Source organism: Amphiprion ocellaris, chromosome 15 (genome assembly GCF_022539595.1).
Source record: "Amphiprion ocellaris isolate individual 3 ecotype Okinawa chromosome 15, ASM2253959v1, whole genome shotgun sequence".
NCBI classification, from domain to species: Eukaryota; Metazoa; Chordata; class Actinopteri; family Pomacentridae; genus Amphiprion; species Amphiprion ocellaris.
The window spans coordinates 24,241,503-24,253,640 of NC_072780.1; the positions used below are offsets into that span (position 1 = coordinate 24,241,503).

The window sequence follows — 12,138 nt, forward strand, 5'->3', positions numbered from 1 at the left end:
TAACAAATATGAACGGGTAATCCATTGCGTTTCGCTGCCCCTTATATTTTGAATTGCACGTCAAAACTGCGAACCAGTTCCCGAACCAGTCACGCGGTACGACCGGCTTGCGAGGCTTCGAACGTCATCATTTTTGGCTCCTCCCCTAAATGAAGCGTGCCTCGATACGCGCTTCGTGGACACGCCCCCTCCATTACTCGACGCACGCTTCGAAGCCTCGGCACATCTCGTAACATCACTACTGGCAGGTAAAACGAGGAGGATGAGGAGCATCACGGCTAATGTCATGTTCACTGCTGGATTGGCGATAGGATTCCTCTCCTTTCGCTTTGTGTTGGACTCGAACCTCCCGACAGGACAGGTCAGGTTTTCAGAGAGAGAGACGGACGGCTCTCAGCATGAACACCTAGGTAGGCAGCAGTTTGTCACCTGTGTTATCTCACCTGTTCATGGCTGTCTGTGTGTGTCGCTACACACCTTAGAAACCTACTGCAATCCAACACGACAGCCCTGACAGAAACGCTAAAGTTTTTCTATTTTATTCCCCTTATGTTAATCAGGTATCTATTTACATATATACAGTGCTGCGAAAAAAGTATTTGCCCTCTTCCTGATATCCTCTATTTTTACGTATTTCTCACACACAAATGTTCCAAATAATCAAACGAAGAAATCTTATATTAGACAGAGATAACTCATAAAATGCAGTTTTCATATGATTTATTGAAGATTTATTCAAAACCTAAATAACTTGTGAAAAAGTAATAAAATCTATTAACTGGTTGGTTCCTTGGTGCAACCACTGCAGTTAAATGTTTGTGATAACTTCATATCAGTCCTTTAGATTGCCAAGGAGGGATTTTTACACACTACTCTCTGTAGAATAGTTTCAATTCAACCACATTAGATAGTTTTCAATCATGAACTGCCATTTTATGGTCTTGCCACAGCATCGGAATTGGATTCAAGTCTGGACTTTGACTCAGCCGCAGCAGAATCTTATTTTGTTCTTTTTGAGTGACTCATAGGTGGACTTGCTTGTGTTCTTTCGGTCATCGTCATGCTGCATAACCCATTAGTGTTGAGCTTTAGGTCATGAACTGATGGTGGATATTCTCCAGGAGGATTTTCAGATAGAGAGCAGAATTCAAGGCTCCATCAATTATGACAAGTCATCCAGGTCCCGTGGATGACAAATACCAGGCAAGCCTTTATGTTCTTTTTGGTCAGGAGTAAAATGGCAACTCTCCATGGATGCCATTTTCTCCCAGTGTCTGTCTTATTTTGAAATCATGTGGACGGACCTTAGCTGAGGCCAGTGAGGCCTGCAGTTGCATTGATGTTCATCTGGGTTATTTCACAAGGATGAGATGTCGACTCGCTCTTGGAGAAATGTTGGTCATTGGTCCACTCCTGGGAAGGTTCACGACTGTTCCATGTTTCTCCATTTATGGATAATGTCTCACTGTGGTTCACTGGAGTCCCAGAGTCTTAGCAATGGCTTTGTAACTATAAATGTCAGTGACTTTCATCATGCTCTGGTTTTTGAAACCCACTTCACAATGCCAGACAGGTTCAATTTAATGATGTTTAGATTCAACAGTCCTGGCAGTAATCATATGTGGATGTGGCTGGTGAAATTGAACCCAATTGCTAAATGAATTTGGTCATTTGGTAGATTGGTAGCTAGGGGAGCAATTACTTTTGGGGCTGGACAGCATTTCTCCTTTAATAATGAAATCATCATTTAACCCTTAGGTGTCAATTTTTAAAAAAGTTACAGCGAGGTCTTTAAGGACAAAAATGTCCACATCAAAAACAAGGCCAAAAAACCCCCCACAATATAATTATTAGAATTATTTTTTGCTTTCAGTGTCTTATCTCTTTTTGAGCTGTGAACTTTCTCTTCATCTTTCCAGGGGGGATATGAAATGTCTGCCCCCTTAAAGCTACACATATTTATAGTTTTGGTTGTAATAGCATCTGTGGAAACTCACTGATGGTCTAAAATTTACTAAACCAGATAAACTCAGACTTTTTTTTTTTTTTTTTACTGGTTTTCACATCAGCAGCATCCTTGAGGTACTGCAAGATGCCCTAGGGTTTTATTACTCCAAGGAGTGGGTGTGTAAGAACCCCTGTATACAATACAATACAACGACTTTATTAATCCCCGAAGGGAAATTCAGTTGTCTGGTCTCATCTGTTTACTTTTGAATTAAATAGTCTGATTGCTGATGGCAAGAAAGATTTTCTGAATCTGTCAGTCCTGCAGCGCAGGGATAGGAGCCATCCACCGATGTTTTGTTGGTCACTGAAGCAGATGTGAAGTGGATGATCCAGGTTTGTCAAAATGGCTTCCATCTTTCTAAGTGCCTCTCTTCTAAGTGTCTCTCCACCTCATCCTCTAATGTGTTCAATATGATTCCAACCACAGAGCCAGCTTTTTAAATCAGTTTGTTCAGACGCCTTACATCCTTGTTTTTTATACTGCCTCCCCAGCAGACTGCAGCATAAAACAGAACACTTGCTACCACAGACTGATAAACCATCTGCAGCATCTTACTGCAGATGTCTAATGATCGGAGTCTTCTGAGGCAAAAAAATCGGCTGTGGCCCTTTTTGTAGATGAAGTCTACATTTTTTATATATTTGTATAGGTGTGTGTGTGTGTGTGTGTGTGCGCGCGTGTGCGCGTGTGTGTATTTATGGGCAGGAGAAACTGTTGAGAGCCTTTTGAACTTCTCTGTCAAAGTCAAGCTCATTATATCTCTGTACAGAGCTGTGTGTGTGTATGTGTGTCTCTGTGTGGTACCTGGAGAAGAGATGACAGCAGGTTGCACTACAGGAAGAAGGTGGGCTGGTGGAGGCAGTATGATGCTCTGAGAAACTTTGGGTCCTGCTTTCATGTGGATGTGACTTTCACATGTAGCACCTATCAAACATTGTTGTAATCCACACACAACCCATTGGCAGCAGTATTCCCTGATGGCTGTGGCCGCTGGATGGTTGATCTGACAGTCTTATATGGCGGAAAATCTATATTTCACGTGAACTTGTCCTCCTGTAGAAATTTGTTATGGAAGTGGATGGCGATGCCATGTGTCATGGAGGCTGAGCTGCAGTACATCTGCTGAGGCAGAGACCCTCAGGTACCATACTCTGTGTAGGTCATGGAGAGTATCACCTGGCAACATAACATAGCATTTGCTGATGTCTTGGGGTCAGAGATTTCAGGCAGTTACTGACTTCAAGAATTGTACACTAATCATTACATAGGATTGTTTTGGGTGACTTTATGTGTATCGATCACTCCAACTAAATTTTTGACACTTGACTTTTGTTGAAGGGCCAGTCTCCCACACAGCTATTTTCTACACTGATGTAAACCTACTCAGTTTCAAGATGGCACTTTGAACTTTATTGCAATATCGATTATTTCATGTCTGAATGTAGAAGAACCAAACATGTAGCTGTCTAGATACATGTAATCTGAAACTTGAGAAGAATATTTTCAAATAGAGTATAACTGCTCAAAGTTTTTATACTAGATTTTTGTTCTGAGTTTCTTTATCTAGTTAATATTAGCAGGGGTCTGAATGTCACAAGAACCATAAATAACTTTTATCATCTTTAACTATAAAATGCAGCTGTATGTGTCATTTTTCCTCAGTCAGATGCACAATGTAGTCACTGTTTTGCAGTGTTTACATAGTAGTAATTGTTTCCACAATGTATAAAACATTCTCAATTTGACTGTGGATTATTAAAAAATATATTTTCCGAGCAAAACATCAGTGAATGTTGTTTCTTGCTTTTGTCTTGCCATTTCTTCTTGGTTTCTTTTGGAGGAAGGACTGGGATGTGAGAAAAACGCACATGAAGGGAATAAGTTTACATACAAAAATGTCAGAGCTTATTATTAGCAGAACAAACAAAAGGTGCACCTTTTCTAGTGTGTGGTGTTGTTTCAAGGTTGGGTCAGGTCTTTGAAAATGAAATGCTGTTGACTGTAGTACAATGATGGCCAGTCTTATCAACTGCCAATCAGAAAATATGTAACAAACTCCTTTGCAATCAAACAATGATGTATGCCTGTGCCATTTAACATAAAACACAATTAAATAGATTTTAATCTAATTTTATTCTAAATTGCTTTTTCATTTTTTAAATTCATATATGAAAAATCACAACATCAAACATAGTGTAAATACTTAATGAAATGGACAATAAATAGCTCTTATGTTATCCTTGTCCTCAAAGCATCAGGAACTGCAAACCCATTTTCAGGCTGGACCAAAGTGTTCCTGTCAAACTGACACTGCTTTTCCATGTCATTTAATGTAATTTAGGGTTGTATTGGGTCATCCAGTATTAGAGTTTGGTGTGGATAATTGTTCCATGCAAGGAAATTAGTTTACTTATTAGTCAACAAGCCCAAGTTACATTTGCTGCTGTTGGGTTATATCTGTATTGATAACCTCATAGAGTTGTACCCATGCACCACATGGCTGACATTCTGTGTTTGTTCAACCACCAGGTCAGAACAACAACTCGGTAATTAATTCCTCTCACACAACACGGATCTTATGCTGGATCATGACAGGACCAACGAACCTGGAATCTCGAGCCAGGCACATCCGGCAAACATGGGCCAAGCGCTGTAACAAAGTGCTGTACATGAGCTCAGTGAAGACAGACTTCCCCACTGTGGACCTGAATGTGAGTGAGGGGAGAGACAACCTGTTCTGGAAGACAATCCGAGCTTTTCAGTACATCCACCAGCACCACCTGGATGACGCAGACTGGTTCCTGAAAGCGGATGACGACACATATGTCGTCATAGAGAATCTACACTACACCTTGTCAAAATACGATCCAGAGCAGCCACTGTACCTGGGCAGGAGGTTTACCCCTTTTATCAGTAAGGGCTACATGAGTGGAGGAGCAGGTTATGTCCTCAGTAAGGAAGCACTAAGAAGATTTATCAAAGGGTTCAATACAGGGGAATGTACCCACTTCTCTTCCATAGAGGACATGGCTCTGGGGAAATGTATGGAGACAATGAAAGTGGAGCCAGCAGACTCCAGAGATGTGAATGGCAGGCAAACCTTTCATCCTTATCCTCCAGACTATTACCTGGTCCGACAGGCCCCAAGACCACGGCCTTGGTATCTGCTTTATGACCACTACACTCCAATTGAGGTACACGACTCTATACACAAACTCCTACTGGAAATCTGAATTTAGCCTTGTCTCAGGAAATGTCAGTGAGCTAGTTCAAACTAGGTGAATCTGTACAACCCGACTTACATCCAACATCTTTTCAAGTAGGAGTCGGTTCATAGTTTGTCACAGCTAACATTTGCTCAAAAGCACTAAATGCAAAGTAGGACAAACAACTGATAACAATAAATTTAGATATACAGGTGTGTTGTTATAAAATATACAGCTGGATTAACAAAAATGTTGACATGACAGAAGGGCTAGATGAAAGTTATGGGATTAACAAAGCCATTATACATAATATTGGGGCAACCATAAATATGCATAACAAATTTCATGACCGTATGTTCAGTGTTCTAATGACAACAGGATAACTACCTTAGAGAACTGTCAGGAGCCTAGACAGGACTGAGAGGTTAGAAGAATAACTTTGGGGTTGAATCTAGCTTTAACGTCAGTTTGAGTGTTCAAATTGCAACAGATGCTATTGGTACATCACCAATCACCCAGTCAAATCATAAAATAGCCACCCTGGCACAGATCAGCTTTGACATAAGAAATGATGTAAATGTTTGCAGCACAGCAAGTATTGCATTCTGGCTGTAAAACAGGAACTCTAATGTTTAGTAGGGGGATTATAATGTTAACAAGAAAAGCACTCAGAGAGTGCAATACTCTGCCAAGGCTGTTCAGTCGTATGATTTCTGATGGCTGAAATCTTGAAAAAATTCATGGCAGATACCACAATACCATAGAATGTGGGTATTTAATATAGATGTACCCACAAACAAAATGACCTTGCACTGAGCAGAGGCATTGTGTTACGCATGTGTACATTTTGTACTGATATTGAATCACGTGACCTAAATATATAGCGGGAATTGATGTGACTCGGAAACACCCCCACAATCTAATCAGTTGTTCCTTGTATGATTTCCGATGGATAAGTCCCGATAAGTCCACAGTGGTGGATTTGTAGTAGGATCAAAGTCATGATCGTCAGCAGGCAGCTGACATAGTGTTCACTTGTAGTCATAGTTACGGTGACGCCGTGATGCTATCTCGCAATGACACAGAAATCTTTAACAAATCCTTGGATCCAGACTATAAGCCGCATCACTGCCAAAATCTAATCACTTGGTCTTTGTGTCATTTCTGACTTTCCCTGAAAATTTCATCCAAATCTGTTGGTCCATTTTTGAGTAATGTTGCTAACAGACAGACAGACAGACAAACGTACGCCGATCGTCATATAACTCCATCTTTCGTTGGCAGAGTAATAATCGCTGTAGACCACAATAATAACACTGTGACTTTCACTTTGGCTGTCTTATTTTATGATGCAGTATTTGTTTTAAATCTGTTATCACTTCATTACACCGCTTAGTTCTGTAAAGCGTCTCGAGACAATTTGACTGTAATTGGCGCTATATAAATAAAATTGAATTGAATTGAATTAGTGAGCACTGCAACCATTTAGACATTTTACAGCAGAACATCTTATGATTAACATAATACAACATTCTTGTTTCTGATAATATTATGTCATGCGTTCCTTAGTTTGTTCTGTAAGAAGCACAGAGATAAGATGTCTATGAATCTGATGAAGCAGAAACATCTGGACACACACTTGCTCAACTAAATTCTAACAAAATGCTAAGGTTTTTGGTAATATTACCATTCAAAAGTCTGAGGTCACTTAGAAATGTCCTTATTTTTTGAAAGAAAAGCAATTATTTTCAATGATGATAATATTAAATGAATCAGAAATCCGGTCTAGACATTGTTAATGTTGTAAATTACTATTTTAGCTGGAAACGGCAAATTTTTAATGGAATATCTACATAGGGGTACAGAGGCCCACGTCCAGCAACCATGACTCTGGTGTTCTAATGGTACATTGTGTTAGCTAATGGTGTTGAAAGGCTAATTGATGATTATAAAACCCTTGTGCAATTATGTTAACACATGAATAAAAGTGTGAGTTTTCATGGAAAATAATGAAATTGTCTGGGTGACCCCAAATTTTTACATGGTGTACCATCTGCAACGTAGCGCTGAAGCAGACACAAAGCAACACCCTATGAGTCTGCTGTCATTTGTATCCTGAGTTTGATTTATTCTACTGTGAATCATATTTTAACATTTGTATGAAACCTCAGTAACCTGTTTACTCATGGGTTTTGTACACAGTGATGTGGTAAATTAATTGCTTAATTGGGACAAATGGCAATGAAAAATTGCAATGAGAATCAGCCCCCAGTGGTGTGCCCTTCTACAATATGGACAGCCAACATAGAATGTGATTGTTCAGTGTCTAAAACCGGCACAAACAGGAGGCACCCACAGGCAGCATGCAGCCCCAAACAAGTATGTTTTGGTAATAAATAAAAGCAACTTTTGAAGCTTAAACTGAATGCCAGGATGCTGAAAATGGTGGTTGGGTTTGAACTGAAAGTCTAGGAGAGCAGAGTGTGAGCTGTGTTTAGTGCACAGTAGTGCTGACATCTCTCCTGTCAGTCACCTAATACTCAAACCTGCAAAACCATTTGAGCACACAGTCTGAACATTGGATTTTTACTAACCTCTAATTTGTATCCCCTCTCTCCAGGGTCCAGGTTGCTGCTCAGACTTAGCTGTGTCCTTTCACTACATTTATGCCACCCAGCTGTATGTGTTGGAGTACCTGACATATCATCTGCGGCCATATGGATACAAATACAGATTTAATCCTGATGAAAAAGATGAACTGAACACTACAGCTAAGTCCATGTAAAACCCAGACAACCTTTACAAAAACCGAAGAAGTCAAGAGTATCTGCAGGTTTCAGAGCTGAGTGGAACTTAATGATATAATGTATTTAAACTTCGTTTATCAAAATTGATGTCTTTTCCTATTTAGACATGTAAATCATCTCTACCTGCTTAGATATGTCTACCAGCATCTAAAAATAACTGAAAACTGTGATTTGATGTTTGGAAATGAGAATGGGTCTGTTACCAAGCTACCACTTGTCTGGCTAATAATAAAATGAAAAATTGAATGTTAGGATGGTTTGTGTTTTAAATATAAATCCCAAAACGTACTGGGGGATTTAAAAGACATGTTCTACAAAAATTTGTCAAAATGACCATTAATCAGCAAGAAAACTTGTAAACAGAAAACTCATTGAATTTACAACTTTTCAACACTCCTTGAACCTAATCATATCTCATGCTGTCATGTCTTCCATCTGTGTATAATATATGTAGTACATATCAGAATGCATAAAGCTTTTTACTGAATATTGCATACTATTAGTGCATAAAGTTTACTATAGAGAAAGCAGCATTCAGTACATATGACCATGCAAGCATTCAAATAGAAGGTACTGTTTACTACACCATTGAACAACCTTTGTACATATTTAGGATTCCTATTGCAAATACAAGCTACAGTACATCTTCTTCCACAGACTGTCTGTTCAGCTTTGATATTGTACTGCTGAACTATCCTTTGGCCAAGGTGTTGCTATGTGAAGGTTGGTTCAACATTATGGGAAATATGCATATTTTCTATCTTGAAGAGACCAGTTCCACTACAGTCAGTCAGACTACATTCGGTGTCATATGAAGTGATTGTATTCAGAAATCCTTGCTGTCCTTCACGACCTGTGTTTCACCAGGACAGAGGTGTCAAGGACAGACCTCTGGAAATCAAGATCATAACCAAACAATGGAGGTCTCAGTGGTGTATGTGATACTGGCTGTCTTGGCTAAAGTCTAAAGAGAGGTTTTTAAAATGTGTGGGTTATCGTAAGTTGTTTCTGCGTAAAGTCCACACAAGATTAGATGATCAGTTGTTTTTCCCTCAGTTTTAATCCCAATACCTGTCCTTTAGGTCAGGCTATTTTTATGTGGCCCAAAGCCATCATTACATGTTCACACTGATACTACTGTATATGACAAATATGATGCTACTGCAAGCAGCTCATGATCTTAACACAAAGAATAGAAATTGGGAAACAGCTTGTCTGACTCTGTGCAAGTGTACAACAAAACCCACCTACCAACACCTGTTAATATCACTACTAAACATCCATCTTTCCGTCATCTATACATTGCTTTATCCTCTGTCGGGTCGTGGTGGGGGCTGGAGTCTATCCCAGCTGACTTAGGGTGAAGAAAGGGAACACCCCATATATTCTGCTTAATTAATTTGATCTATATAAAATGCAAAGTGTAAAACATCAAATTGTGGTATTCTGGGGGATTATGTGTCAGGTTATTTCTTAACCAGGCCCAGCAACTTTGTAGTTTTCCTGTAATTCCAGAAATCTACTGCTCCTGGCCCAGAAATAGTCCAACACATTAACCCCAAAACTAAAATTTTCCATTTTGTATGGCTGCTGGTTATGTCCGAATATGTACTGGGTAGGTGGGGGAAAGAGTGTTCTCAGTGTACTCAACAAACTCTTATAGGCATATTTCCTAAAATGTCAAAGTGTTGCCTTATAATAGCAATACATTTCTGGGTGATTCAATGGAATGAGGAGTTCACACCCCACAACTGCAACATCCACATTTGCTTGTTGATGGGACCTTTTTGCTGCCTCACTTTCTAGTAGACACTGCTGGAGCTGAACTGACATCTCAGAGTACTGGATGCCAAAGCTCAGTTTCTGTTGTTGAAATGAGCAATCCCACGAAATTATTTTACTTATAAAAAAAGTTTATTTTGTTTCTCTACTTATTATTCCTTCTGATACGTGGACAGTGTTAAACAAAATATATTTTACAGTAAAGTGTGGCTCATTTCATACAACACTCTTTGTAATGGAGGTTAATACATTTAATTAAGATGAAATAAAACAACTACAATGTAAGAAGTGGAGATGGAAATAGCTGCAACATGTGAAAATTCTCTAAACAGGTTAGAAATGCATACTCTTTACTGACCAAGATGCCCTCAAAGGGTCAGTCATGACCATGGACATCTCTTCTACAGACATATAAAAGGATATATCCCAGAATTTGCCCTAAAATAAAATATAAAAAGTTTTATACACTGTTGGGTCCATAAGCTACATGTGTAACAACAGTACATACAGTAGACTATATTCACATTGCAGGTGTAAGAACCGAAATACTTATGTGTATTCCTTTATTTATTGTTTGTTCAGTAGTATTTTGTGGTACATACATTAACAATTTTATTTCAGAAATGAGTTGTCATAGAGACATAGATGTGCTGTTTTTTGTGCAGCAAATATGTGTCATGCAACAAGCTGTATGGAACAAAGAATTTCCTGATTTGGATGTGAAGTCATTGGACACACTGTGCTGACACGTGAAAGCTCCTAAGACATGCTAACATCCTCTGAATAAGCTGCACTTTCAGACCTCCTACTTAAATCACTGTGCAGTGTAGTTCAGATGTGTTTGGACGTGCCTATAAAGCAGAGGAGGCAGTAGTCAACAGCAACAATAAGATCTAAAAGATCACAGTCTTAGTCAGCTACAGTTGGTTGTTCTGTCATGGTTGGTTCATTTATCTGTAATTGATTTTACACACAAGTCCCCTGACTAAAACCACTATTCAGCTCTTAACTGTCCATCCAAATCATTGGCTATCACATCAATTTAATCTCTAATAATAATGATTAATACAGAGAGTAGTAGAACAACTGAAAAAGTTTTGAGACTAAAGTCAGAATTTTGAGAAAAAAATCTTTGAGAATGAAGTGGTAAATTTGACAAAGCTTCTGTGAGCTTACAATGCTGGTGTTAAATACTGCCCCCTCGATATCACATTTCTATCATTTCTATTTCTAACTTTCTATAAATGTCCAAAAAACATTAGTCAAGTGCAAAAACCTGACTGGTGCTGTTATAAACTCATGAGTCTGTGTGTCTGAGTGATTACGATCAAACATGGTCCCAGAGACACCTGCTGGAGCAGGAACTGCCAGAAAGGGGGTCTACGAGCTCTGGAAAGTGTTAAAATATCTGTGGAGAGATTTTGTTAAAGTGATAGACAGTAACAAAACTTTACAGGTGTGTAGCTAAGATCAGTGTTAAGGAAGATTTTTAAGCTGGGTGTGATCCAACCCATGAACACTCATGCAATTGCGTACTAATGTAGTAATGAGTACTCATGGGTCAGAATGCCAACTGTTGACAGACCCTATTTAAACTCAGCCTTCATTTTGATTTCAGCTGCACAACTGTAAAGTTTTATGGCAGTGTCTTGCACAGCTGTGATGCTATTCTGGTGACTAAAATCATTCATAAACAGAGACATGTTAAGATCTGTGAAAGCCTATGGTAGTTTCTGCTACAGATGGCAGGATTGTGATTTTAAAAAAATATATCATTAAATCCTGATGTGCTACTTTAAAAAAAAAAAAGATGATTTATTACCCCTGAAGACTGACTTTATTTTTTTTGTAAATATTATTTTGTGGCTTTATTTTGAAGATTTCCTGTTTTTTTTTAAACAAAACATCAAAAATACTTTTCCTGACAATGAACTTTATTCTTTGCATATTTATATTTGCAAAGGTATGACCACATTTTGTAAGCTTTATTTTTTTATTTTATTTTATTTTTTTTTAAACAAAAATCACAATGTAGATATGTTTTGCTTGGTTTTTTTAAACTAAAACTGACACATTTATATGGGCTTTTCAGACAACAATATCCACCAATTTTTTTTTTTTTTTTAATTTTATTGTCCCTTATTAATCCCACGAGGGAAAATTCTGATTTTCGCATATCTCCCCAGCTGGGGGAGTCAGAGTGCAGGGTCAGCCGCAGTAAAGCGCCCCTGGAGCAGGAAGGGTTAAGGGCCTTGCTCAAGGGCCCAACAGTGGCCGCATCGGGGTTTGAACCTCTGACCTTTTGATCAGAAGTCCAGAGACTTAACTGTTG

General features: G+C 38.8%; 1 protein-coding gene across 1 annotated transcript; it reads left to right on the forward strand.

The window, feature by feature from the left end:
* The first annotated feature begins 202 nt into the window (after positions 1 to 202).
* On the forward strand, positions 203 to 8,275 carry c1galt1a (core 1 synthase, glycoprotein-N-acetylgalactosamine 3-beta-galactosyltransferase 1a). Its single transcript, XM_023280125.3, has 3 exons — positions 203 to 410; positions 4,541 to 5,205; positions 7,838 to 8,275. The coding sequence occupies exons 1-3, from the start codon at positions 263 to 265 to the stop codon at positions 8,000 to 8,002; spliced, it is 978 nt and encodes a 325-aa protein (XP_023135893.1). The 5' UTR covers positions 203 to 262; the 3' UTR covers positions 8,003 to 8,275.
* Positions 8,276 to 12,138: the final 3,863 nt, after the last annotated feature.